The 27,254-nt window shown below is 33.4% G+C and overlaps 2 protein-coding genes and 1 long non-coding RNA gene across 4 annotated transcripts in view; 1 reads left to right on the top strand and 2 right to left on the bottom strand.

The window, feature by feature from the left end:
* Window positions 1–120: 120 nt before the first annotated feature.
* On the top strand, window positions 121–1,880 carry LOC126745724 (mitochondrial glutamate carrier 1-like). Its single transcript, XM_050453702.1, has 8 exons — window positions 121–286; window positions 527–566; window positions 624–758; window positions 809–958; window positions 1,016–1,152; window positions 1,209–1,406; window positions 1,458–1,614; window positions 1,678–1,880. The coding sequence occupies exons 2-8, from the start codon at window positions 541–543 to the stop codon at window positions 1,838–1,840; spliced, it is 966 nt and encodes a 321-aa protein (XP_050309659.1). The 5' UTR covers window positions 121–286; window positions 527–540; the 3' UTR covers window positions 1,841–1,880.
* A 2,332-nt stretch (window positions 1,881–4,212) lies between these two features.
* Window positions 4,213–4,589, bottom strand: LOC126745443 (uncharacterized). Its single transcript, XR_007663544.1, has 2 exons — window positions 4,376–4,589; window positions 4,213–4,322 (listed from the first exon to the last, which is right to left on the bottom strand). It is a non-coding gene; the product is annotated as an uncharacterized LOC126745443 (long non-coding RNA).
* Window positions 4,590–8,358: 3,769 nt separating this feature from the next.
* Window positions 8,359–27,254, bottom strand: part of LOC126745652 (uncharacterized) — a 70,781-nt gene continuing 51,885 nt past the window's right edge. For both annotated transcript variants that reach the window (XM_050453590.1, XM_050453591.1), the window contains exons 11-19: window positions 17,759–18,001; window positions 17,406–17,607; window positions 15,139–15,394; window positions 14,868–15,082; window positions 14,556–14,708; window positions 14,229–14,500; window positions 13,535–13,700; window positions 13,299–13,474; window positions 8,359–13,230 (exon numbers count right to left, since the gene is read on the bottom strand). In XM_050453590.1, coding sequence (XP_050309547.1) covers window positions 13,124–13,230; window positions 13,299–13,474; window positions 13,535–13,700; window positions 14,229–14,500; window positions 14,556–14,708; window positions 14,868–15,082; window positions 15,139–15,394; window positions 17,406–17,607; window positions 17,759–18,001 — 1,790 coding nt within the window. In that variant the 3' untranslated portion in view covers window positions 8,359–13,123. The remainder of the gene's footprint in view (window positions 13,231–13,298; window positions 13,475–13,534; window positions 13,701–14,228; window positions 14,501–14,555; window positions 14,709–14,867; window positions 15,083–15,138; window positions 15,395–17,405; window positions 17,608–17,758; window positions 18,002–27,254) is intronic.

Below are 27,254 nucleotides of genomic sequence, written 5' to 3'. Positions count from 1 at the left end.
CCTCTCTGGTATTCTCAGTATTCTCTTCTTTTATTATTCTAATATATATACCACCTGATTTGTACATAATTTATGTAGAATTGTGTGAACCGCGTAACATATTAATCAGTGTCATTTTATTAATCAAAAAATATGTCATAGTTAAACGTATTATTTGTACGCAACTGAATTTTCCTATTTTCTATAATTATTTTAAATGATTTGAGGCTTAAAATTCTGATATTTATTTGTCTTACATGATTTAAGGGAATTATTTTAAAATTTTGCCTTACACATCTTGGATCTGGTAAGTGCCATATACTAACTGCATTGTATTCAAAGTACTTTCAATTAAAAAATGAATAGTAATAAAGCATTAAGTTGACGATTTTTAATAATAAAAATGATTGGCCAGAGCATTGTTACTTTTATAGCTCACCTATGTAAAACCATAAATAATTTTCTAATGTTCTATGTAGACGCAATTATATAACACTAGGGTAACACGATTCAGTGTGGCGTTTTAAGTGATCTTTATTTATTTTAGAGAAATTTATTATAATGGCGGAAAATCAGAAACAGTTCACGTAAGTCCCCTTAAAAGTTTTAATTATTTATTGCAAATTAATTTATTAATATTAAAGGTTACTACCTAAGATTTTAAATGGGGGCATAGCAGGGATTGTTGGGGTCGCATGTACGTTTCCGTTGGATTTAGTTAAAACTCGACTTCAGAAACAGTCTGTTGGTAAAGATGGAAAAATGATGTACTCAGGCATGTAAGGATCTATTATATCTTATGGTTCTGTTTTTCATGTATTATATTTAGACCGGATGCCTTTAAAAAAATTTTCGCGTCAGAGGGATTACGTGGAATGTACCGAGGCTCAGGCGTCCTTATCCTACTGGTTACACCTGAAAAAGCAGTCAAATTAGCGGCCAACGATTTCTTCCGTTATCACTTTAAAGACGCACAAAAGTATGTCAATCATTAGACTTCCATAATAATTTATTTTACACTAATTTCACTCCTTAGTAACTTAACAGTATTTCGGCAAACGGTAGCAGCAGCACTGGCGGGTGTCGCTCATGTTTTCGTTACCACACCAATGGAACTTCTTAAGATCCAGTTGCAGGATGCGGGAAGGATCGCGGCAATGGACGCAAAAATTGGTAAACATTTCAAATAATTTGTTCCACCCCATAAAACCCCTTTGGTCCCTATTAAGATCCGAAAACTGGTAGAGCAATCATTCCCAAAATATCAGCGACAAAAATCACCATGGACATCATAAGGCAAAGGGGCGTCACTGGGCTTTTTAAAGGAATAGTTGCTTGTTGGGCCAGAGACGTACCTTTTTGTATGATATATTTTCCACTTTTTGCTGCGTTGGATCGGTATGGACCTAGAAAACCCGATGGATCAGGTACTAATCTAATAAAGTCTTATGCTTAAATGTAACGATTGTTTGTTAAAGGGGATGCCAAGTTTTATTGGTCCTTTATATCGGGAATGGGAGCTGGTGGGACCGCTGCCTTCTTAATGACCCCATGTGACGTCATAAAGACTCGAATTCAATCACTCAGTAAAGCCAAAGCGGACAAATCCTACGCAAGCGTTTGGGGTGCCTTCAAGTAATTATAAGCATTGAAAAGGTTCAGAATTCAGATTTTAGAACTGATCATTCTTTCTTATAGGGATATTTTACAAAACGAAGGAATCAGGGCGTTTTTCAAGGGTGGTGCCTGCCGCCTAATCGTCATCGCCCCCTTATATGCCATAATACAAGGAGTTTACTTCTTGGGGGTCGCTGAAAAATTATTAGGAATCGAAAAAGATGTTAAACATGTAAAGAAATAATATGAAAACTGGTATTTTTAAATATATAAAACAAAACAAACGCGTTAGTCGTAACTCCCCTTTGATCATATTTACTAGTTAAAAGTGCGACTTGGAAAAGTATTAAAACAAGTCTAAAGTCCAGGAAGAACTAAGTTTATACTTCCAGGCAGTTGAGTCATAGTTTTGTGCACTCTGGGGCCTTACTGAGCTAGTATAAAACACTCAACTGCTTAGAAGAAATAGTCAAATTCTTCCAGGCAGTTGAATCGTAACTTACATGAATTTTTGATTTAAAAGTTAAAGGGAAATAGGTTTTAAACATGAAAATCTAGTTGAATTTACGACTTCAATTATTGGATGTCTAGAATATTCATCTACATGACAATATATTTGTTGTTGAGAAAAGGACTTGCAAAATCTACATCTATGCATTGAAAAGAGACTCGATTATTGGATTGTTTGGTTTTAGTGATAGCTTGATATCCTTTATATCCTTAAGTTCCACAGCACTTGAATTATTTTTAGTAGATTCTTGTACGTCTTTTAGAGTCATCGCTTTAGGTGAGATTCAAAGCACTCAACTGCCTAGAAGGAATAATCAATTTCTTCCAGGCAGTAGTTGAGTGCACTAGCGATATTCTGGATCTTTTCATCCCTGCTCCTCAATCAGAACACATATGTCTTGCATGTATCTTAGAATAAACGAGGCCGAAAAGAAAAGTATGAAAAATCCTGCATACTAAACTAGCAGGTAAATACAAAATGGAAGCGCAATAGGAAGCTTAGTAGTACCAATTATGCAATATAGTTTTGGAAATTTCCACTGACTGGATCATCGTAAGAATGAAACAGATTCATCGTCAAGACTGGAAATCTTCTAATAATTAACGGCGGCAGAGGATTATTAACTTTGGCCGATTTCGTATCAAGTAACCAATAAATGAGTTCAGCTCACTAAGGTCATATAGAATAGTTAAAGCTATAACTCAACTGCCTAGAAAAATAGACTGTTTCCAGGTACTAACTAATTATTTTTTGGTCCGATGAACCTTCAGTCATTGTGCCTTTAAGGCTGCTACAACTATCTGGAAGAACTAAGTCTATTATTTACTACAACTGCCTGGAATAATAGACTTGGTTCTTCCAGGCAGTTGAGTGCGCCAGTAAACCAGCTCGCGACGATCATAGAGTGCACAAAGCTATAACTTAACTCTCTGGAATTTAAAAAATATTCTGTGGCTTAAAAGGTTATCATAAAAAGCTCTCGCCGCTAGATGGCCAGTTGAAGTCTAAAAATTGGCGCGACTTTTGAATCGAGATAAGTCGCAGGAAGTAAATATTGCGTAAATAAATGTTTTTAGTAGTCTTAACTCATTGTTTTTAATGTGGACACGTGTAAATTATACGGGTTGTACATAAAATTAATAAAAACTCAACTGCCTGTAATTGAAAAATCATTCCTGATAATGTCTCGTAGATTTTTGTCCAACCGATATATGTATCACAAGGGAGGGAATCTACTGACTCTATTCTGAGTCCACTTTGGCTCCAAGCCTTGCTCGACTTAATAAGTCAGGGAAAGTCACTCTGCAATAACACTTACTCTCTCGTACATTCTGGAGCATGGGTATCAAATTTAGAATCATTCAACTCCTTTTTGCTTACCATCTAGTCATTACGAACTCTATCCAGTTGCACTTGAATTTTTGCTTCCTATAAATCCCGTCAATTAATAATGTAATGCGGTAAAACAGCAAAAAACAATTTAGTTAAAGTTCTTAAACATTTCGAGCGAGTGGCGACATCTAGAGGAGATACGGGGAAAATTAGAGTAAAAAGCTGTCGCCGCTAGGCAGCCAGTTGAATATTGGCGCGACTTTTAAATTGAGAAAAGTCGTAGGAAATGAATACTATGTAAATAATTGTGTGCAATAAATACGTTGTACATGAAATTATTAAGGATTCTATAATTCAACATCATGACTTAACTGCCTGGAATTGAAAAATAATTTCATGGATCAATTGTCTGGAATATTGAAACAACTGGACTATAAACTGTCTGGAACTAAGCTACAGACCGTCTGAAGACTGGAATACTGACTCAGTTCTGAGTGCACTGTTGTTCTTAACCTTACCTGACTTAATAAATCAGGAAAATTATTTAATCTGTTTGCGGATGATACTTGCTTGCGTCTGCAGGTGTTTTCATTTACACCTAAACGAATAATAAACATAACAAATTATTTCGTATGTGAGAAGAGGATGAATAGTTCTAGTGAAAGGTTCAAATTTCCTTAGTTTTCTCTAAAGCCCATAATATGTCTAAGACAGGGGACATTTTTTTCTTATTTAGTTCGTAGGGAGTTTCGAGAAGTAATAAAACCCAAAAAGTCGTAATAACTAATGAGTCGTATATTTTTTCAATTAAATTTCAGTGTATTTGTTGGAAAACTGAAACTGCTGCAACGATATAAATGATGGCGAACGTAGACTCTATAACCTAAAAATAAATTGATTAATAATAAATAACAAATTGAAACGCATAAGTCGTACCTGTGAAATCGTTTTTAATCGCATGCGATTTTTTATCATTATCAGCACTGAAATACCCGTAAAAGTTCCAACTAAAATTAATTTTATCGTTAACTGGATATAGTTGGAACATACCGTGTAAAATTCGGTTGTACACCCCAACCAACTGGACAATACCATCATCAATCCCAAAAAACAAGTACACAAAAGAGAATCTATATAATGACAATCCATGTTTCTCTCTACTCGACAGTAAGTTGTCAACTCGACAAGCAATCATTGCCAACTAAATTAAAATAATCAATAATTAACATAATTTTTTACAATTTATGTGGTATACGAGTTCATATACCGGTATAGCAAATTTGTTACTTGAGTGCCTATAAGTTAGTAGACGACGCACCTTCGTTGACCAGGCCGGTATATATAAGTGAACACTTTAAGGTTATTTTATTAGTTTATCAATTAAATGATAAGAGCTTACTTAAAGCACTCAATTGCCTGGAAGATATAATCAAATTCTTCCAGAGAATGCAGTTATAGCTTCGTGCACTCTATGGTCTTAGTGAAATGGTTTAAAGCACTCAATTGCTTGGAAGAAATAAATTTATTCGTCCAGGTAGTTGAGTTACAGCTTTGTGCCTTCTATGACATTGGCGAGCTAGTTTGAAGTACTCAACTGCCTGGAAGAAATACTAAATTAGTGTAGCAGAAGCCCTAAATATGCAGAAGAAGTTATTTGGGTAGTAAGGCCTCGTAGAGAGGGATCAACTACTAATAGAGGATCAAATAGAAACTATTGGTACTCAAGAAACTTTGTCCATATAACTGCATAATAAAAGCATCATCTTTCAAAAGAAAAACTGAATAAACTAAGAATAGTACAGTTGTTGACACTGTTACAGTTTATTTTCGTCAGATACATAAAGAATAAGAAAATAAAATGAATCTAAAATGTTAGCGAAAGCATAGCTCGATTATAGAACTTTAAGAGGCAATTCCTAAGTTATTCTGGTGCTAAAATTAATAAAATCAACAGTTATCATTTCAGTATTAATTATATTTTTGATATCAATAATTTTCAACCCTTATGATGAAACTCAAATTATTAATCATAACATCATAATTTTTTTTAATTGTTTTGATTTCACTAATGTCAGAAGTCATATCCTAGCCAATAAGATCCCAGCTCATTCTCATATATCCCTACTAAAACCATTTCTGGCGCGAAAATCTTTGACCTCTAGGAGTCTTGAAGAACAAGCCTTTGAAGAAGGTTGTTTCTTGGTAATTTTGCCGATTTTACTCCCATGAAAAGTTGAAAACTCACCTTTTGGGTATTTTAGTTTGTGGATACTAAATGCCATACTGCAATAGTGCAGGATTATAAGTGGTGTAGTTAAATCCCAACTTTTTCAAGGTTCTTTGTTCAAGTGTCCAGTTTTGTGTTCCCGAGAAAAGGCCAATTCCATTGGCTTTTTTCTTTTATCCCCCAGTATGGTCTTTATCCACGATTATGAGAGGTAGAAATATCCACTCATCTACTCCAATAACGTCCACAACATTTACATTGACATTCACTGTTAAACCGATCCACCCAGGTCCCCCATCGCAATTATGCAGCCCTTTTGGAGCCAGGTTTGATTAATGTTTGTGACGTTTAGTGAACCATGCAGTCAGTAAAACAACCTAACCAGTAAACCAAAGTCCTGTCAATATTCATTAGCTTTACTGTAGTATATTAGATTAAATACTAACCTCAAAATTACATTGCTACCACTCTCATCATTAGATTTTACTACCACACCATTGTTTTGAATAGTTTCATAATAACTAGGTACATATTAGTTATTTTATTGAAATAGACCGTATAGATCTTGTAAACTGGATAAATAGGCCTATTTCGAAGGTACTCATGCAAACTTTTAGCCCCAAACAACATAATACAAGATTTTAGTTTTGATATAAACACTATATTTAGGAAGGGCAACATAACTTGTTCTTAGAATAATAAGTTTGATTATTAATTTTTCTTTTAATATAGATTCACTTAAAACTGTCTGTTCTTCCTTGTGAGATTTTCTTTCAGGTTTATAGGTCCTATAGTGCTTTTAGTAATTTCCTGTTTTCTTGGTCATCGGGATTTTCTTATCCATCTGGGATAAAACAGGTGGCGCTTATATTTTATTGATCTCTTGTTGAATCCACGCCACTCTACCAAAGTGGTTAGTGCTAGTCGGCTTCCCTTTGAGAAGATCCCCTGAGCTGTCTCCATAGCCTATAGTAAGTCTCCCTCCTTCCATTGGTTCCCTTGTACCCACTTTCTAATCCTCACTCCCCATATCTTTACTCTCCTTTTTCCTTCCTGTTATTCCCCATCCCTCCATTCAAATTTCATTTAATCCAAGTATAATTAAAGCAATATTAAAGTAATAAATTTTTATTGATTAATTATAATTATTTTTTTTTATATTTTTTTATTTTTATTTTTTTTATTTAACAACACGTGCTTATTGCTTACTACTTTAAGGAAATTCCACATAGTTGAACCGCAGAATAATTTTTCAATTCCAGACAGTCGAGCCATGAATTATTGGTTGAACTGTAGGATTTTTAATAATTTTATGTATAAATCATGTGTTATGCACTAAACACAACGGCCTAACAGGCTCCCAAAAATATTTATTTCCTTAATGGATTTTGTCGATTCAAAAGTCGCGCCAATATTCGGGCTTCAACTGGCCACCTAGCGGCGAGACCTTTCTACGCTAATCTTCCACGTGTCTCCTCTAGATGTCGTCACTCGTTTGAAGTTTCTAAGATCGTTACATTATTGTTTGACGGATTTAGGGAGAGCAAAAAGTGAAAAAGAGTTCAACAGTGGAAGGGTTCTAGTAAATTAAGAGTTATTTATTACACAGGTTCCAGAATAAACGACAGAGGTGCAGACACTTGGTGGGTCATTAGGAACCGAATGCTGGAGGTTACAGGGATTTATACTCTCTAAAGTAAATATTGAAACAATGAAATCTGTACATATAATCGATTTATTTATGTTATCAGGATTTTTGAATTCCAGGCAGTTGGAATCCTTTTTTAACTCTGTAGTCTAGTTGTTTTATTACTTTACGTAGTTGAATGATTTTTTAGTTTCAGGCCGTTGAATCATGAATGATTATAATGAATGAGTAATAATTTTATGTATAATCATGCACGTGTATACACTAAACTTAGGACCACTAAAAACATTTATATACTTTCCTACGACTTATCTCGATTCAAAAGTCGCGCCAATATCCAGACTTTAACTGGCCACCTAGCGGCGAGAATTTTTTACACTAATCTTAAATGTGTTTCCTCTAGATGTCGCTTGGTGTATTTGGCGCTCGCTCGCAGCTTTTAGGATCGTTACATTATTATTTGGTGGATTTAGAGAAAACAAAAACTCGAATGCAATTGCATAGAGTTCGACGCCTATAATGACTATATGGCAAGCAAAGAGGAGTGATGAGAGGAGTGAGTGATTTGATACACAGGTGCCAGAATGTACGACAGAGAAAGTGACACTCCAAAGATGAACGAAAGTATATGATTGAATTTCCCTGATTTATTAAGTCGAGCAAATTTTAGAGCTAAGTTAGTCTTAATTCCCTAGAGACATCATCAGGAATTTTTAATTCCAGACAGCCTGGCACAATTGTTTTAATATTCCAGGCAATTGATCCGTGGAATGATTTTCTAATTCCAAGCAGTTGACCCATGGAATACTTTTTTAACTCCAGGTAGTGTAGCCATGAACGATTGGTTGAATTATAGAATTCATTACTTACGACTTATCTCTATTCAAAAATCGCGCCAATATTCAACTTGCCACCTAGCGGCGAGAGCTTTCTACGCTAACTTCCACGTGTCTCCTCTAGATGTCGCCCTGTTAATTCGCGGCTGTTATATTGGAGTGCAAGTGAATCACACCGATATATTGAGTAAAAATTGAAACGATCAAATATGTGTATACAATCGATTTATTTATGTCATCAGGGAATCTTACAAACAATTTGTTATTAATTATTTCTACAGTAACGGTATAAAATATGTTATAGAGATCCGAAACAAAACAGACAACTTAATCAAATTAATTTTTGTTAATAGATTATTATTAATGTAGGGCTTCAATCGACTTTTTTGACAACAACGTAGAGCACACAATATCCAATGAGAAATTGATTAAAGCATGTTTTACCTCTGAATACAAAAATTACACTTTTAGACCGATTTTTCAAGAGCTCTCACTTGTAAATATCATCATATTATCAATAAACAAATATACTGGGTCCCACTTTGGGATTACGATCTCCTACCAATGAATAAAATAAGTTATATGATTCACTATATACTGATAATACCTTTTCTTTACTAACAATTTAAAGTAACTTTGTCACTTTTGTAATCACAATTTGGTTTCATAATAAGAACGCAACCATTGACGATTGCAATCATATAACGTCATCAGATCTATGCAAAGAAACCATTTTAGTAGCTCCTAAAGACACCCGATCATTTTTTTTTAAATTAATTCAGTATTTGGTCAATATAACACTTATCTAACTAATAATACTTTGGTATTGGAATCTCTTCTTTTTTGGCAACAATTACTAGTCTACAAATGTCAATATTTAATTTACAACTGATCAAGTACATTGCGACATAAAGGAAAACCTTATATTAGTTTTTTTGCTAATTGGATTGTGTTTAAAACGCTGAAATAGGTCAATTTAAACCGAGAATCAGTATACGAATTTTCAAATGTATAGGTTGAGTAGCTTTTGAGTTATGAAAACAATAAATAACCCAATCAATGCAGCAAAAAAACTAATCCTGGGTCAAAATAAGACCTTTTATCCCTTATAAACACCCCATACGTAACAACCAAACTTTGACAGAACGTTTCTATATAAAATAACTATAAACAAAAAAAATATATATATATATATATAAACTTTTGAAAATCATTAAAAATCGACTTAAAGCTACATTTATTATTATATAGACGAATATAACAATAATAATTATTATCTGTATTATTTTTTTTTTAAGTAACAAGCACACACATATAGAAGTACATTTAAAGTCATATAACTATCAAGTATATGAATAAAAGTGGTGTTGCTTTTAAAGCAACTTTTCTGCCCCAAAATATTTATTATATCCGGTTATTATAACCTACTTATATTGTTTAATACTATCAATTCAATTTTACAAAATACGACTTTTTTTAATAAATAATTTATGAGAATTGCAAATCCCTTTTGTCCACTTTGTGTACACTCTTGCCAAATAAACGTTTTAAGAAAAGTAGTACGTAAAAAAAGGGGTTTAATCATAAAATAGGATGTTTCAAAGCTGAGTTATTTATTATTAAGAGTAAACGTTATTTTGAATTTCCCGCTATTCAAAATAATTGATAGAACAGATCTCTTCTTTTTTTTTACCGGCAAGCCCTGTTAAGGAATTTTCAGTTAACAGTAATAAAGCAGCAAAAGATTATTTAAAACAGCGTCATAAACTCCCACTAATTTAAACACTTTTTGAATTTCCCGCCCTTGTCAATAGCCGATCGAACAGATCTCTTCTTTTTTTTGTCTCTAAATCCTGACAAGGCTTTTTAAGTTGACAAAGGTGAAGCGGAAAAAGAACATTTAAGAGGGTCAAATAACTGTCACTCACTCCGTGAGTATAAGAGTCATAAATTGCCAAAAATACCATGACATTTTGAATTTCCCGCTTTTGTTAACAGCCGATCGAATAGATCTCTACTTTTTTTACTTCCAAGTCATGACAAGGTATTCTCCGTTTATAAATCTAAGCTTCATAGACTTCCATAAATTCCAAGATTTTTTTTTAATTTCTCGCCCTTATTAATAGTCGATCGAACAGATCTCTACTTTTGTCATTTCCAAGTCATGACAAGATCTTCTTCATTAACAATGTTGAAAATAAGTCTAAGCTTGGTAGACTTCCACAAATTCCAAGACTTTTTGAATTTGCCGCCCTTGTCAATAGCCGATCGAACAGATCTCTACTTTTTTTAATTCCAAGTCAAGACAAGGTATTCTCCGTATATAATAGTGAAGATATATCTAAGCTTTATAGATTCTCAGAAATTCCAAGACTATTTGAATTTCCCGCCCTTATCAATAGCCGATCAAACAGATTTCTACTTTTTTTACTTTCAAGTCGTGATAAGATATTCTCCCTTAACAACAGTGAAAATAAGTCTAAGCTTCATAGACTCCCAGAAATTCCAAGACGTTTTGAATTTCCCGCTCCTGTCAATAGCCGATCAAACAGATGTCTACTTTTTTAGTTCCAAGTCGTGACAAGTTATTCTCCGTTAATAATAGTGAAGGTAGATCTAAGCTTCATAGACTCCCAGAAATTCCAAGACTTTTTCAATTTCCCGCCCTTATCAATAGCCGATCAAACAGATCTCTACTTTTTTTACTTCCAAGTCGTGACAAGTTTTTCTCCTTTAACAATAGTGAAAAAAGATCTAAGCTTCATAAACTTCCACAAATTCCAAGACTTTTTGAATTTCCCGCTCTTGTCAATAGTCGATAGAATAGATTTCTACTTTTTTTACTTCCAAGTCATGAAAGTTATTCTTCGTTAATAATGTAGATAGATAGTGTAGATAGATCTAAGCTTCATAGACTTCTATAAATTCCAAGACTTTTTGAATTTGCCGCCCTTGTCAATAGCCGATCGAGCAGATCTCTACTTTTTTTAATTCCAAGCCGTGACAAAAATTATTCTCTGTTAATAATAGTGAAGATAGATCTAAACTTCACAGACTCTCAGAAATTCCAAGACTTTTTAAATTTCCCGCCTTTAACAATAGCCGATCGAGCAGATCTCTACTTCTTTTACTTCCAAGTCCTGAAAAGGTATTCTCCGTTAATAATAGTGAAGATAGATCTAATCTTCATGGACTTCCATAAATTCCAAGACGTTTTGAATTTCCCGCCCTTATTAACAGCCGATCGAACAGATCTCTACTTATTTTAATTCCAAGTCGTGACAAAAATTATTCTCTGTTAATAATAGTGAAGATAGATCTAAACTTCACAGACTCTCAGAAATTCCAATACTTTTTAAATTCCCCGCCCTTAACAATAGCCGATCGAACAGATCTCTACTTCTTTTACTTCCAAGTCCTGAAAAGGTATTCTCCGTTAATAAAAGTGAAGATAGATCTAGGCTTCATAAACTTCCATAAATTCCAAGACTTTTTGAATTTTCCGCCCTTATTAACAGCCGATCGAACAGATCTCTACTTTTTTTAATTCCAAGTCGTGACAAAAATTATTCTCTGTTAATAATAGTGAAGATAGATCTAAACTTCACAGACTCTCAGAAAAATTCCAAGACTTTTTAAATTTCCCGCCTGTAACAATAGCCGATCGAACAGATCTCTACTTCTTTTACTTCCAAGTCCTGAAAAGGTATTTTCCGTTAATAATAGTGAAGATAGATCTAAGCTTCATAGACTTCCATAAATTCCAAGACGTTTTGAATTTCCCGCCCTTATTAATAGCCGATCGAACAGATCTCTACTTTTTTTACTTCCAAGTCGTGACAAGTTATTCTCTGGTAATAATAGTGAAGATAGATCTAAGCTTCATAAACTTCCATAAATTCCAAGACGTTTTGAATTTCCCGCCCTTGTCAATAGCCGATCGAACAGCTCTCTACTTTTTTTACTTCCAAGTCGTGATAAGTTATTCTCTGTTAATAGTAGTGACGAAAGATTCAAGTTTCATACTCTCCCATAAATTCCAAAACTTTTTGAATTTCCCGCCCTTGTCATTAACCGATCGAGCAGATCTCTACTTTTTTTACTTCCAAGTCTTGACACGGCATTTTCCGTTTACAATAGTGAAGATAAGTCTAAGCATCATAAAGTCCCTTTAATTCCAAGACTTGTGAGTAAGTGAATTAAATCACTTACTCACGCTGAAGAGACAGTATTAGCATAAGACTCCATCTAGCGGTTTCTACTAAGCCACACCTGATTTCTTCAGTAGATTCCATTTATGTTACCTTGAACTGCGCATGATGAACTTTAGGGACCTCAGATAACATCAAGATTCTCCAAAAAGATCTAAAATTTACTCTTAGGACTATCGATGTGTTTTTAATAATAGGAAATATTCAATGATGCTAGTTATCAAGCATCCACGTTAACTTTTGTTCCAATATGTAAATGACACCTTTATTATATAGTATATGGGAGAAATACTCTATGAAAGCATAAGGAATATGTAGCAAGACAGTATTGGGAGGCACACTCTCAAAAATTGTCAATGAAAGAGATACCAATGCATTAATTAATGGACAAGTATATTGACCATGTAACTATACCACAATCATATATATACTAAACGAAGGAAGGAATGTTAATAGATGTAGTACAGTTATTGTATTAGAATGAATCACTCAGCTTTGAAACACCTTGTATACAATCATTTCCAATGCATTTAGTCTGATTTATTTTGATTGTACTGCTCTAAAAAACACTATTAAATTTTAATGAGTGATGTATGCCTATTTTTTTTTTAAATGTCCTGATATGTCCTGATACCTTTCATCTCAATAAAAGGATAATTAAACATTCCACGTTTTTACGTCGTACTTTTCTTCTATGTCTCAACTATAAAGTACCGCCTTTTACCATTCATTGCGCCACGTACCATGGTCCGGGTGAGTATTTCAAACGTTCATAGCGTAAAATACCGGTTTTTGATTGGTGACAGTCACGGGTGGGTTTTGAGGTGACGTTGGTGAGGTCATGGTGCTATTGGAACTTTGGCTTACACCTGAAATTAACGAAAAATTCAATCCTTTTCCAGGCGAATGACTTCTTATAAGGAATATTAAGTCGTACCTGACATATCTTGTGGAGAAACACTCGCAGCACCTTCGGGAACTCCTCTTTCAATAAACCGGGGTTTAGTCGGGGAGTTTGGAATGGATAGGTCGGGTCTATTATAACCGTTCGGAATGGAACCGCTATGCTGACTATCGCTGTCCGTTAATGATATGCTGTCAGCCGGAGGATATCTATTAAAAATTAGGAACATTAGAAGAGTCTGGATCAAGAATTGACTGACTTATATTTACCGAGGAATAGCTGCCGGGAAACTGTGCCTGTTCACTTTAGTCGCGTAATTTCCCTCCCCCTGCCAGATTTGAACCGGACGGTACCGGGGGTTGCCCCCCGGGTAATATCCGCACTGAGACATAGACGGGACCGGAGTTTGCGTAGATCGAGCAGTGGAGAACTGACCTAAAATCATTATAAAATTAAGTCGGGTTTTCCTCGCGTAACATCAGTCGTTTGGGACGCGGTTATTTAAATATGAAACCTTCAAAAAACAGGAAAATTTTAGCATCGAAAGCTTAAAGGAGGCTTAAGAACTGTTTAGTTTTTGAACCGGTTCGGTATACGGGGAGGGTTATTGTGTCCCTTATTAGTGAAGGGACCTCCAAATCCACTTTATTGAAAGGGCGAGAAATGGTCCTTAGGCATGATTTGCTCGCTACTTTTAGCACAAAGTCTGTAACAAACTAAACATTTTGAGGACATTTTTGATAACATTAATTTGTGAAGGAAATAGGATAAGTTTCTTTTGTATATAAGAAACTTCAGGGTTTAAGTGTATGTTCTACAGAAAAATTCTGAAATAGGTGTCCAATGAAATTAAATGAATAATCTCTATATAAAATTTCATCATTCTAGGTGTATTGGTTTTCTAATTATTGACTATTATTTAATAGTTCTAAACATAAAACGCAATAACTAACTAATTCTTACCCGGTAACGGTGACTCGCTTCTGCTGCCCGCCATCATGTGGTGGGCAGGGGGGGCCTGCCCGTTTGGGTACGACACCCGATTCATTTTCGGTGGTACCGGTGGCGGAACCACGTTGGGGTTGTAATGGTGGTGCTCCTCCCCGTGATGGTGCACCCTGGACGACTGGTACACCGGCTCAACGTATCGCTTGTTAATTTGATTTTGACTAGAGACCCTCGACACGTACTCGCTCGAGCCGGTGGTGTGTTGGTAATACTGTACCGGTTGGTATCTGAAAATAAGTCGAATTTATAATCATTTGAGTCGTTATAATAAGAAGAACTTACCCGTCTATGTGGTTGTACGGTATATAGACCATGGTTTGGTGGTATTGTCTGGACATGTCCATGGGAGGGGGAGAATGGGGCCTTCCGGTCCTTTGCCTCGGCAACGATTGATAGCACTCGTTATTCGTTCGTACATACACATTGGCATTTGTTCTGAAATTGGAGAAGTTCAATCGCGATCACGCCATCTATATGTTAATACAGACTAAATAGGATGATTCTCAATTTTAGCACGAGATGGCGTGGTAAAATTTGGGATGCCTTGGTACCTGGCACAGACTAAAAAAAGTTCTAAAGGTAATTCCTCCTTACCTTTGGTACATTTCTCTGGAAACACACATCTGATTGGCACAATTCTGATACAAACTCTCGTCGTGTCCTGCAGGCGTGGTCTGCTGCCTATATTGAGGCGGATAACCTCTACTCTTTATCACCTCCTCTCCGACATTAATATAAGCGTAATTCCCTTGATTTATGTTCTTTTGCTTCGCATTTGAATCGCTCTCTGAGTAATAGGGCCAAGCAACCTAAAAATTCATTAAAAAATTATTAAGGGGTATAATGCTAAATATAGGGTAAGTACCCTGGTGGCCGGTGGTGCGGGTGGTTGCAACTGGTTCTGAATTTGCTGTAGAATTTCAGTGGTCGTACTGAATCTGGGTTTGATTCCACGGACACTGGGTCGCCTGTTGAACCCGTAATCGTCGTGTTCGTCATCCTCGTCGTCGTTATGTTTATTGTCTTTGTGTGGCTGATTTTGTCCTTGTTGTTGTTGTTGTTGTTGCTGTTGTTGTTGTAGCTGAATCTGCAATTGCTGTTGTTGTTCCATAGGCAAGTACCTGTAATAGAAAATATATATAATAATTAATAGCTCACTAGTTAAGGTGCCACAGGACGAATGAATGTGTGCAAATGATCTACTATCAGTGATCCTAAATTGAACGTTAATATTCGATATTTGGACTTTAAACCTTAAAACTTATTTAACTGACTTAGGAGTGAAACAGGTGTCTAATGAAATTAAATGAAGAGTCTTTGTGCAAAATTTCGTTATTCTAAATGTCTTGGTTCTCGAGTTATAGGCAATTTAACACTTTAAAAAAAAAATTAGCCACATTTAAAATTTGTTTTTTTAAATTCTCTGTATGTTCTAAAGGTAAATCCTAAAATTGGAGTCTAATGAAATTAAATGGAGAACCTCTGGACAAAATTTCATCATTCTAGTTGTCTTGGTTTTCGACTTATAGACATTTTTCAACTTTTTAGAAAAAAAAAATAGGATACACTTAAAATTTATTTTTTTACTTCCTGTATGTTTTGCAGAAAAATCCTGATATAGGTGTCTACTAAAATTAAATGAAGAACCTCTGTACAAAGTTTCATCATTCTAGGTGTCTTGGTTTTCTAATTATAGACGTTTCGTAATTTTTTTAGAAAAAAAAATTTAGCCACATTTAGAATTTTTTTTTTAATTTCCTGTATGTTCTAAAGGTAAATCCTAAACTAGGAGTCTAATGGAATTAAATGGAGAACCTCTGGACAAAATTTCATCATTCTAGTTGTCTTGGTTTTCGACTTATAGACATTTTTCAACTTTTTAGAAAAAAAAAATAGGATACACTTAAAATTAATTTTTTTACTTCCTGTATGTTTTGCAGGAAAATCCTGAAATAGGTGTCTAATGAAATTAAATGAAGAACCTCTGTACAAAATTTCATCATTCTAGGTGTCTTGGTTTTCTAATTATAGACGTTTCGCAATTTTTTTAGAAAAAATAATTAGCCATTCTTAAAAAAGAATTTTTAACTTCCTGTATGTTCTGCAGAAAAATCCTGAAATAGGTATCTAATAAAATTAAATGAAAAACCTCTATACAAAATTTCATTATTCTAAACGTCTTGGTTCTTGAGTAATAAATGTTTTGGTTCTTAAGTGCTTGGTTCTTTGTCACTTTTAAGAAAAAGAAATTAGCCACTCTTAGAATTTTTTTTCAACTTCCTGTAGGTTCTGCAGAAAAATCCTGAAATAGGTGTCTAATAAAATTAAATGAAGAACCTCTATACAAAATTTCATCGTTCTAAATGTCTTAGTTCTATAGTTATAGACATTTTTTTTTAGAAAAAAAAATTCACTTTAATTTTTTTTTTATTTCCTGTATATTCTACAGAAAAATCCTGACATACGTGTGTAATCAAATAATTAGAAGAATATTTCTACAAATTTTCAAATGTTTAACTTGATTACTTTTTGAGTTTTGAGCATTTTATGCTTCTTGGCGAATTTTTTTTTGAAATATGCTCCCTTTAAAGTGCAATATAATAAAAAATAAATATCGTAGGACCACAAATTTGGTTTCAAAATTTTGAGAAAAATCTATTTTATAACTTTTATTAATAACTCCAAGTACTACAGTAACGGCTCTAAAAGTTATCAAGGAATTGGATAACACAGCTTTTCTCTTTAAAGACACCAAGACTGTCTTCAATATGTTCATATGTGCACTTAAATAAAAACTGTCACATGTAAATATAAATATCATTCTCTATTTACGACATATGACCACAATCGTCTCTGATCTATAAGGTCAAAAAATGGGTCATGCCAGTACTAGTTTCATAATTTTCCCTTTTTAAAAAAATGTCAACGACAACGGTAGACAATAGAAAAATCTACTAAGAATTAATTCCATTGTAGAACCGTAGATTAAAGAAAGTGTAACACGGTAGGCAGTAGTGCCCGCCATATATCCGCGGTTCCCACTAACTAACTGATTTAGGTCTAGCCTCTTGACAATTGAAATTGCCCGCGTAATTTGATTCGTCAAATTAAATATGCGCGCCATGAACCTACTTCTTTTTGATTCGTTCAATTCTCCCGGCATCTTGTTGAACGAACATGGCCAACTCGTCTCCTGACTCTGAAGCAGACGGGGTGCCGGCCAAAACGTCTGGAGCAATTCTCTTTTGCTCTTCCTCTTCAGTCTTATTGAGTCCCTCTTCAATGTCTTCCAGGCTGTATTCGGTGCCTGAGCTAGCCACCGAGACACGTTCACCTAAAAATTGTTTTGTACTGTTAGTTCGTTTAATACTTTTTTTATTTAGTTAGAATTTGGTTTGTGATTGAATCATCGCGAACGAAATTTCAAGAACCCGATGATGAAATAAAAATCTGCATTGCAATCTTAGAGAGGAGAAAAAACTCACCTGGTTGATTAAGATGTGGATGATGATTACTCAGATGATAGTAATAGTCATCATTATGCGATACTCCTCCCATACTGACGCAGGCAGCCAATGGAGTGAGACTAGAAAGGAACTGACGTCGGGATTCGCTGGTGTTGGAAGACGAGCTCATCCTGTTAGCGACAAGACAATGTCCCGGAAGGTCGGGAGGGTTTGCCGTGACTCGATGAGGGATATCTGAGATGTCATGGTTGTGAGGACCACCTGTAAAGAAAAAATACTTTAAATTATGCTCTCTTATGAGACCCTTGAGTAAGTAAAAACATTTGAAATCCCATGATTCATCACTCAAAATGATCAGATATATTTTGGTAAAAGTTTTTTTTTTAAATAGTTACGTAATAGTAAAAAAGAATAACGGGAAATTCGAAATAGAACATGTGCCTCACTAGTTGAGTAAAAGCTTCTGAAATCCTGTGATTCCATATCGATTTTTATCCAAGTTAAATTTTTTCGATTGACCCAATCAAATTTAAAGTCATTTTAAAAGCTTTTTTCAAGTTCAAATTCAAATATATTACAAAACGGCATAGACACATCAATAAATCATAACTCGCGCTTATAAAGCTGAGACCACTGTATTTAAACGTGCTTATCATTTCAATTATCGCTAAAATCAATTTTTTAAACAACAGATTCGCTCTTGTCTGATTGTCAAAAAGTGTTGGCCTACAAATGAGATGTGAACCTGTTTTGTATAAATAATATTGTTCTGCATATAACTTAATACGTTTTTAAGATAGAGTTCTCTTATTGTCAAACTCTACTTTCTTCCACGCTTGTTGTGCAAGCACTGCCTCAGATCCTTATACCATAGTTTAAAAGAAATTCCTCCAGAGAAAAGAGGCATAAAATAAACTCACGAAGTCGATAAAATTTGTCATTTGTTTTTCTGATTTGTTATGTAGTCAAAGTGTATCTTATATTTTAAGTTTTCATGAGCCTATGCCTAACTCTTTTCAAAGATTTGACGAGCTCTTATGTAAGTATCTATCGTTGTTGCTGCTCAATCTACACTACTTTTCGCTGGCATGTTGACAAGCAAGTATTGGTCGTTGGGAATCAACTATTCTTTCATCCCAATGTCACCAAAGAGGGTTTAAGCATGACAATTGAGAGCAAGAAATGACCATCAGCATGCCTTATGCGCTTTTGAATGGTTGGAAATATATCTATGGAAATTTCGAAAAACTGGAAAATGCCAGAGTTAAAGGGAAATGTTCGAAAATTTGCCTGTGCCGAAGACAAAGTGCCATAATTTCCCCAATTTTCCACCGATTTTCGTGAAAGTTGTTTCATTAGGAAGGGTTTTTAATTGTCAACGAAAAATGTATCTACAGAAATTTGCATAAACCTAACTGTTTTCTAAGATAAATGAAATTTTGAAAAATTTAAAGAGTCCTCGATAGAGTGTAAGTGAAAAGTGTGAAAACTTCCCTAATTTTCCGTCGATTTTCATGAAAGTTGGCTCTAGAGAAAGGGTTTTTAATTTAGAACAATAAGTGTTTCTATAAAAAATTTGAAAAATTGGAAGGTTCCAGAGTTATTGGGGGATATCCAAAAATGTGACAAACTAAGGAGTGTCTAAGAGAAAAACTAGAATAGCCTTCTTAATTTTCAACCGATTTTCATAAAAGTTGGCTCCAAAGAAAGGATTTTTAATTTAGAAGAAGAAATGTATCTATGAAAATTTCAAAAAACTGGAAAGTTCCAGAGTTACAGGGGGATATTGAAAATATGACAAACTAACAAGTAAAACAGGTAACAGGTAAACTGGACCAGTTTCCTTAATTTCCCACCAATTTTCATGAAAATTGCATTGATGCAAAGGGTTTTTAATTTAGAATAATAAATGTATCCATAAAAAAATTAAAAAATTGAAAATTTCTAGAGTTACAGGGGTATTTTCAAAAATATGACAAAATATCAAAGGTGTCTAAGAGGAAAACTGGACTAGTTCCCTTAATTTCCCACCGATTTTCATGAAAATTGTATTGATGCAAAGGGTATTTAATTTAGAACAATAAACGTATCTACAAAAAAAATCAAAAATTGGAAATTTTCAGAGTTGAAGGGGGATTTTCAAAAATATGACAAAACATTGAAGGTGTCTAAGAGGAAAACTGGACTAGTTCCCTTAATTTCCCACCGATTTTCATGAAAATTGCATTGATGCAAAGGGTTTTTAATGTAGAACAATAAGTGTATCTATAAAAATTTTAAAAAACTGGAAAGTTCCAGAGTTACAAAGGGATATTGAAAATATGACAAACTATAGGAGATGTCCAAGAGAAAAACTGGAATAGTTTCCATAATTTCCCACCGATTTTCATGAAAATTGGCTTAAAAGAAAGGGTTCTCAATTCCAAATGGAAAATATATCTACAAGAATTTTCATAAACCCAACTGGTTCTGAGTTAAAGGAAATTTTGGAAAATTTGAAGAGTCCTCGACAGAGTGTAATTGAAAAGTGTTATAACTTCCCTAATTTTCTATCGATTTTCATAAAAATTGGCTTGAAAGAAAGGGTATTTAATTTAGAACAATAAGTGTATCTATAAAAATTTTAAAAATCTGTAAAGTTCCAGAGTTATACGGGGGGATATTGAAAATATGACAAACTAGAGAGGGTGTCTAAGAGGAAAACTAGAATATCTGTCTTAATTTCCAACCGATTTTGATAAAAATGGGCTTGGAAGAAAGGATTTTCAATTGCAAACAATAAGTGTAAATACAAAAATTTCCATAGACCCAATGGTTTCCGAGTCAAAGAAGAATTTGCAAGATGTTCCAAAGTCCACAGGGTGTGGAGTCAAAAACTGGGATAACTTTTCCAATTTTCCACCGATTTTCATGAAAATTAGTTTAAAAGAAACGTTTTTTAATTTCAAACAAAAAATGTATCTACAGAAATTCTCATAAACCCAAATGCTTTTGAGTTAGAGGAGATTTTAGAAAATTTGTCAAAGATCTCGACAGAGTGTAAGTGAAAACTACAATAACTTGCTCAATTTTCCATCAATTTTCATGAAAATTGGCTCTAAAGGAAGGATTTTCAATTTAGAACAAAAGACATATTTATGGAGATTTTGAAAAACTGGAAAATTCCAGAGTTGAAGGGAAATGTTGGAAAATGTGCCTGTGCCGAAGACAAAGTGCCATAACTTCCCCAATTTTCCACCGATTTTCGTGAAAGTTGTTTCATTAGGAAGGGTTTTTAATTGTCAACGAAAATTGCATCTACAGAAATTTTCATAAACCCAACTGTTGCCGAGATAAATGAAACTTTGAAAAAATTGCTAGTAGTTCTCGAGTCCTTCCTGTTAATGTAAGCATCTACTCAGTTGTTGACCGAAACCTAAAGGACCAAAAGTTCGTCAGTTTACCCAGTCAAAGGCCTTCCTGAAATCAGTATAGATGGAATTAGTGTGTTAAGGCCCTACTTATGAAAAATTGAGGAAATATGTGGAATCAGTCACGTTCATATTAGTATTTTAATTTTAGCAAATGGTAAAAAGTGTTATGGCGCATATAGCGATAATAGTTATTTTAGTTCAAAGTATTTACCTATTAAGGTCAGCCAATCAAGTATTCTTAATAACCAGGTCAATTATGCACCTTTTCTGCATTCGAATTATTACTTCACTATGAGTAGAGTGGCACCAGTTGAAGAGAAATAGCCATAATATGGGATCATGAGAATTTTTCTAGATTCATTTTTAGACAGTCCAGACCCAGAGCTGAAGATCAGCTAAAACTTTTCTCAAATAAAACCTAAAATTCTGAGCCTTTGTGCTATTCACGCCAAGTCTAATTAGTTCCTCACTACCTTTGGCTCTCCAGGTACTAGTAAATGATATTGCAGCAAAGTGGTCTCATCTGCAAATTAATTCACGTAAATAAGAAATAACCGTAAAGAACTTACTGCAGACACTTGGACAGTTAACCCAAGGGCTGTGGATTCATTTTAATTGATATAAACTTCTAGACTTACTAGGGCTTTTATAAGGAAATCATGAAGGTTGGTCCTGTTATAGGCTGTATGTACATAGAAAAATTAATAAAGTGAATCTTGGAATTACTTAGAGCTAGACTAAATCTGGGTTTTTGATATTATCAAGGCTTTTGACACCGCACTGTGTTTGTGGGAGTCAAATATGTCAGCAATAGTTACAGTTTAACGAGACTGGAGTTGACAGCTTTGGCATTTATAATTATATCGGAAGTAGATCTCAATAGTTTTATATAAAACCCTGATACTATAAAACATTTATCTTTTTCATAAAAGGGCTATCTATATTAGCAAAAACGGCTTCAAAAAAAAAAAAAGAACGATAAAACCTTTAATACGAAAGCACGGGAAGAAATATGAGTCGGCAATATTTGAAAAAGGCGCAATAAAAAGTGAGTTACCGAAACGACGTCGTCCTTGTCCCTTTTGCGAAAGAATGTCGCCTCCGCAATAAAGCTTCAAGCGATCATTACTCTAATGCAGCAACGTGGGGGCTAAACACCCTTAAAATAAGATTAGTACTTGCTTGTTTTCATATCCGGCTCTAAGGACCAATGTTGGATAGACAAATTACAAGATTTAAGCTTACTAATAGCTGATTTACAAAGAAATTAAGATAAAGAGTCATAGGCTAGAATTTTCCAGCATGCCATTAAAACGTATAATCCTTGTATGTAGTTTATATACATAGAATTTCTGGTGGAGCTTTAATTATAGCGTAAAAGTGCCGCAATGGAGGCGGAAACCTGACGTGACGGGGCAAAGCACTTGTCTTTTCTCCTCGTGTGAGAGTGTGTGTTGACCTTTGAACCGACTGACGAACCCCAAGGAAATCCCGGCGAAACGACGAACGCTACATTTCTTTAATGAAGTTTTTCTTAACAATCCTCCGCTGTCTCTGCTTTGCGTTTCCTTTCTTTCGAAAAGAAAATTCAATTTGCTTTGGCTGTTTTTTTAGGAGTGAACTTTAATTGTGATTACAATTTTCTTTTGTGTAAATGGGTTTTATTGAGTTAAAATTGTATAAAATCCATTCAAGAGAGCACGAATCTTTTCCTGAAAATTGCCACGTTTGTACTTGTTTAGTTGTTTTTTTGGACTTTTATGGCAAGCATTTCGAGAAAATACACAAAATGCACGGTTGTGCATTAATTGTCCATAACAGCTTTATCTAGTAATAACTATAATTAACTATATAAACTGGATAAAATAAAAATCTATCATGCCTATTAAAGTTATGCATTAATTACACTAAGGAGTATTAGTAAAGGCATCTGAAATCTCGTGATTAGATGTTTGATTGATTTTGTCCTAATTAAATAATTTCCTGAAGATGATCAAATATATTCCTAAACGCGTGCCATAAGTAATTTTTTAATATTTATTTAATAATAATCGTCAAAGATTAATGAAAAATTGAATATAGAATATAAAGTGCATTATATCCATAGTTTATTTAATGCGTCAGACAAAGATAGATAATTTTTTTTTCAAAGTCATATGCGTGGACCCAAAGACAATAAAATATTTTTTCCAGAAAACCTAGTAAAACGATTGTGTACGCATCTCTATTTAACTCACAGTCTTCGCATTAAATTTGTCTTTGTCATACACATTTTATGGCTAAAAAATTAGGACTTTAATTTAAATTTCCCGCGATTTTTTGCAATCTACTGAGTATGACAGAGAAAAACTTATAGTTTATTTAATGGGTCAGACAAAGATAGATAATTTTTTTTCCAATGTCATATGCGTAGACCTAAAGACAATATAATATTTTTTCCAGGACCGTATTTAAGAAAATAATAATATAATAAAAAATCAATAAAAATGATTATGTACGCTCTTTATTTAACTTCCAGTCTTACACATTTTGTGGCTAAAAAATTGGGACTTTAATTTAAATTTCCCGCGATTTTTTGCAATCTACTGAGTATGACAGAGAAAAACCTATAGTTTATTTAATGCGTCAGACAAAGATAGATAATTTTTTCCAAAGTCATATGCGTAGACCTAAAGACAATATAATATTTTTTCCAGGACCGTATTTAAATAATAATATAATAAAAAACCTAGAAAAACGATTGTGTACGGTCTTTATTTAACTTACAGTCTTCGCATTAAATTTGTCTTTGTCGTACACATTTTGTGGCTAAAAAAATTGGGACTTTAATTTAAATTTCCCGCGATTTTTTGCAATCTACTGAGTATGACAGAGAAAAACTTATAGTTTATTTAATGGGTCAGACAAAGATAGATAATTTTTTATCCAAAGTCATATGCGTAGACCTAAAGACAATATAATATTTTTTCCAGGACCGTATTTAAAAAATAATAATATAATAAAAAACCTAGAAAAACGATTGTGTACGCTCTTTATTTAACTTACAGTCTTCGCATTAAATTTGTCTTTGTCATACACATTTTGTGGCTAAAAAATTGGAACTTTAATTTAAATTTCCCGCGATTTTTTGCGATCTACTGAGTATGACAGAGAAAAACTTATAGTTTATTTAATGGGTCAGACAAAGATAGATAATTTTTTTTCCAAAGTCATATGCGTAGACCTAAAGACAATATAATATTTTTTCCAGGACCGTATTTAAAAAATAATAATATAATAAAAAACCTAGAAAAACGATTGTGTACGCTCTTTATTTAACTTACAGTCTTCGCATTAAATTTGTCTTTGTCATACACATTTTGTGGCTAAAAAATTGGAACTTTAATTTAAATTTCCCGCGATTTTTTGCAATCTACTGAGTATGACAGAGAAAAACTTATAGTTTATTTAATGCGTCAGACAAAGATAGATAATATTTTTCCAAAGTCATATGCGTAGACTTAAATACAATATAATATTTTTTCCAGGACCGTATTTAAAAAATATAATATAATAAAAAACCTAGAAAAACGATTGTGTACGCTCTTTATTTAACTTACAGTCTTCGCATTAAATTTGACTTTGTCATACACATTTTGTGGCTAAAAAATTGGAACTTTAATTTAAATTTCCCGCGATTTTTTGCGATCTACTGAGTATGACAGAGAAAAACTTATAGTTTATTTAATGGGTCAGACAAAGATAGATAATTTTTTTTCCAAAGTCATATGCGTAGACCTAAAGACAATATAATATTTTTTCCAGGACCGTATTTAAAAAATAATAATATAATAAAAAACCTAGAAAAACGATTGTGTACGCTCTTTATTTAACTTACAGTCTTCGCATTAAATTTGACTTTGTCATACACATTTTGTGGCTAAAAAATTGGAACTTTAATTTAAATTTCCCGCGATTTTTTGCGATCTACTGAGTATGACAGAGAAAAACTTATAGTTTATTTAATGGGTCAGACAAAGATAGATAATTTTTTTTCCAAAGTCATATGCGTAGACCTAAAGACAATATAATATTTTTTCCAGGACCGTATTTAAAAAATAATAATATAATAAAAAACCTAGAAAAACGATTATGTACGCTCTTTATTTAACTTACAGTCTTCGCATTAAATTTGTCTTTGTCATACACATTTTGTGGCTAAAAAATTGGCACTTTAATTTAAATTTCCCGCGATTTTTTAAAATGTAATGGATATGACAGAGAAAACCTTATAGTTTATTTAATGCATCAGACAGAGATGGGTATATTATTCGTGCTTTTTTAAAATAATGTTATACGTTTTTTTTTGTGCAAAAGGCAAATTTTGCATTACTTATTTAAAAAAATATATTATAAACAAAGACAATCATATACCTATCTCTATCTAACTCATGATTTGCTCCATACGTTTATCTCTGTCAAGCATATTTTGTTGTGAAAAAATTTTAATTTAAATTTAAATTTCCCGCGGTTTAACTAGGAACAAGTTTCTGAAATCCCGCATGATTCATTATTGATTTTATCAAAATTAAACTTTTTCCTGAAGATAATCAAATACATTTCGAAACACGCATGAACTGATTTTTTTTAAATATTTATATATTTAATAGTGAACATCAAAGACTTATGGGAAATTCAAAAGAGAAAGTGTGCATCATGTCCATTAAAGTTATGCACTAATTAATTAAAAGGTCATGAAATTCCATGACTCATCATCGTTTTTATTAAATAAAATTTTTTCCTGAAGATGACCAAATACATTTCGAAACGCGTATAAGAGTGATTTTTTAAACATTTATGAATTTAAGAGTGAACGTCAAAGATTTATGGGAAATTCAAAACAGAAAGTGTGCATCATGTCCATTAAAGTTATGCACTAATTAATTTAAAGCTCATGAAATTACATGACTCATCATCGATTTTCTCAAATTAAATTTTTTCCTGCAGATGATCAAATACATTTCGAAACACGTATAAGAGTAATTTTTTAAATATTTTATATATTCAATAGTGAACGTCTAAGATTTATGAAAAATTCAAAAGAGAAAGTGTGCATAATGTCCATTTAAGTTATGCACTAATTAATTAAAAGCTCATGAAATTCCATGACTTATAAATCGATTTTAACAAATTCATTTTTTCCTGAAGATGACTATTGACATAGCGAAACGCGTGGCAAAGTAAGTTTTTTTATATAAAAATATGTTTCAAAATAGAAAATGTGCGTCACTTTCATTAAAGTAATGCACTAATTAAGCAAAAGCATCTGTAACCTTTGCTTAAATGAGGTACACATAAAATTGAGCATGACAAATATTAAATATGATATTGTGTGATCGGTCTGAGGCCTTTGACTGTCTGCTGTAAATATTCGTATAATCAAATGACTAGTGGAGTCCAAAGGAAATGTATGGTCTTCAAGGTAGCCACTCACTTCAAAGTGCAATATTTCAAAAACTAGGCAACATATTGTTGTGAGAGAAAAATCAAAATACTTAGAAAAGTATACTAAACAAATACCGTTAAAACCTTAAAGTTGTCCAAGTAATAGTTTGGGAGATATCAAGCTTTATCTTCTAGTGGGGTTCAAAGAGAATGCCTGGTCTTGAAGGTTTTACTTACTTTAAAGTCCAATATCTCAAAAATTAGTCAACGTATTTTTATGAAACAAAAAGTGACATATTTAAAAAAGTGTGATGTACAAATGTTGCTTATGGTCCAAAGTTGTCCAAGTAACATTTTGGAAGATATCACACTTTTTGCCCTCGAGGGTCAATTTTGGAACCACAATTCTTTATTGCCTTTAAATATGACTTTTTTGTAATACCAGGTCTGGATGAACACTATTATACCTATTCCAAATCTAATTTTAAGACTACTAATAAAAAAAATACATCAATAAAGTTTAATAAGCCATTTCGTAATGAATCTCGTGATTGTAAATCAAATCCTACACCAAAATGGTTTTCCAATTTATCAAACGCTTCGAGGGGCAAACTTGCGGGTATAAATAACGCAGACTTCCTACGTTTTTACGGGTTTATCGATCCGTTCTCGTCTCT

The sequence above is a fragment of the Anthonomus grandis genome, chromosome 16 (genome assembly GCF_022605725.1).
Source record: "Anthonomus grandis grandis chromosome 16, icAntGran1.3, whole genome shotgun sequence".
NCBI lineage: Eukaryota > Metazoa > Arthropoda > Insecta > Coleoptera > Curculionidae > Anthonomus > Anthonomus grandis.
Note: the sequence above shows the minus strand (reverse complement) of the source record. Positions and strands in the feature narration are given on the sequence as shown.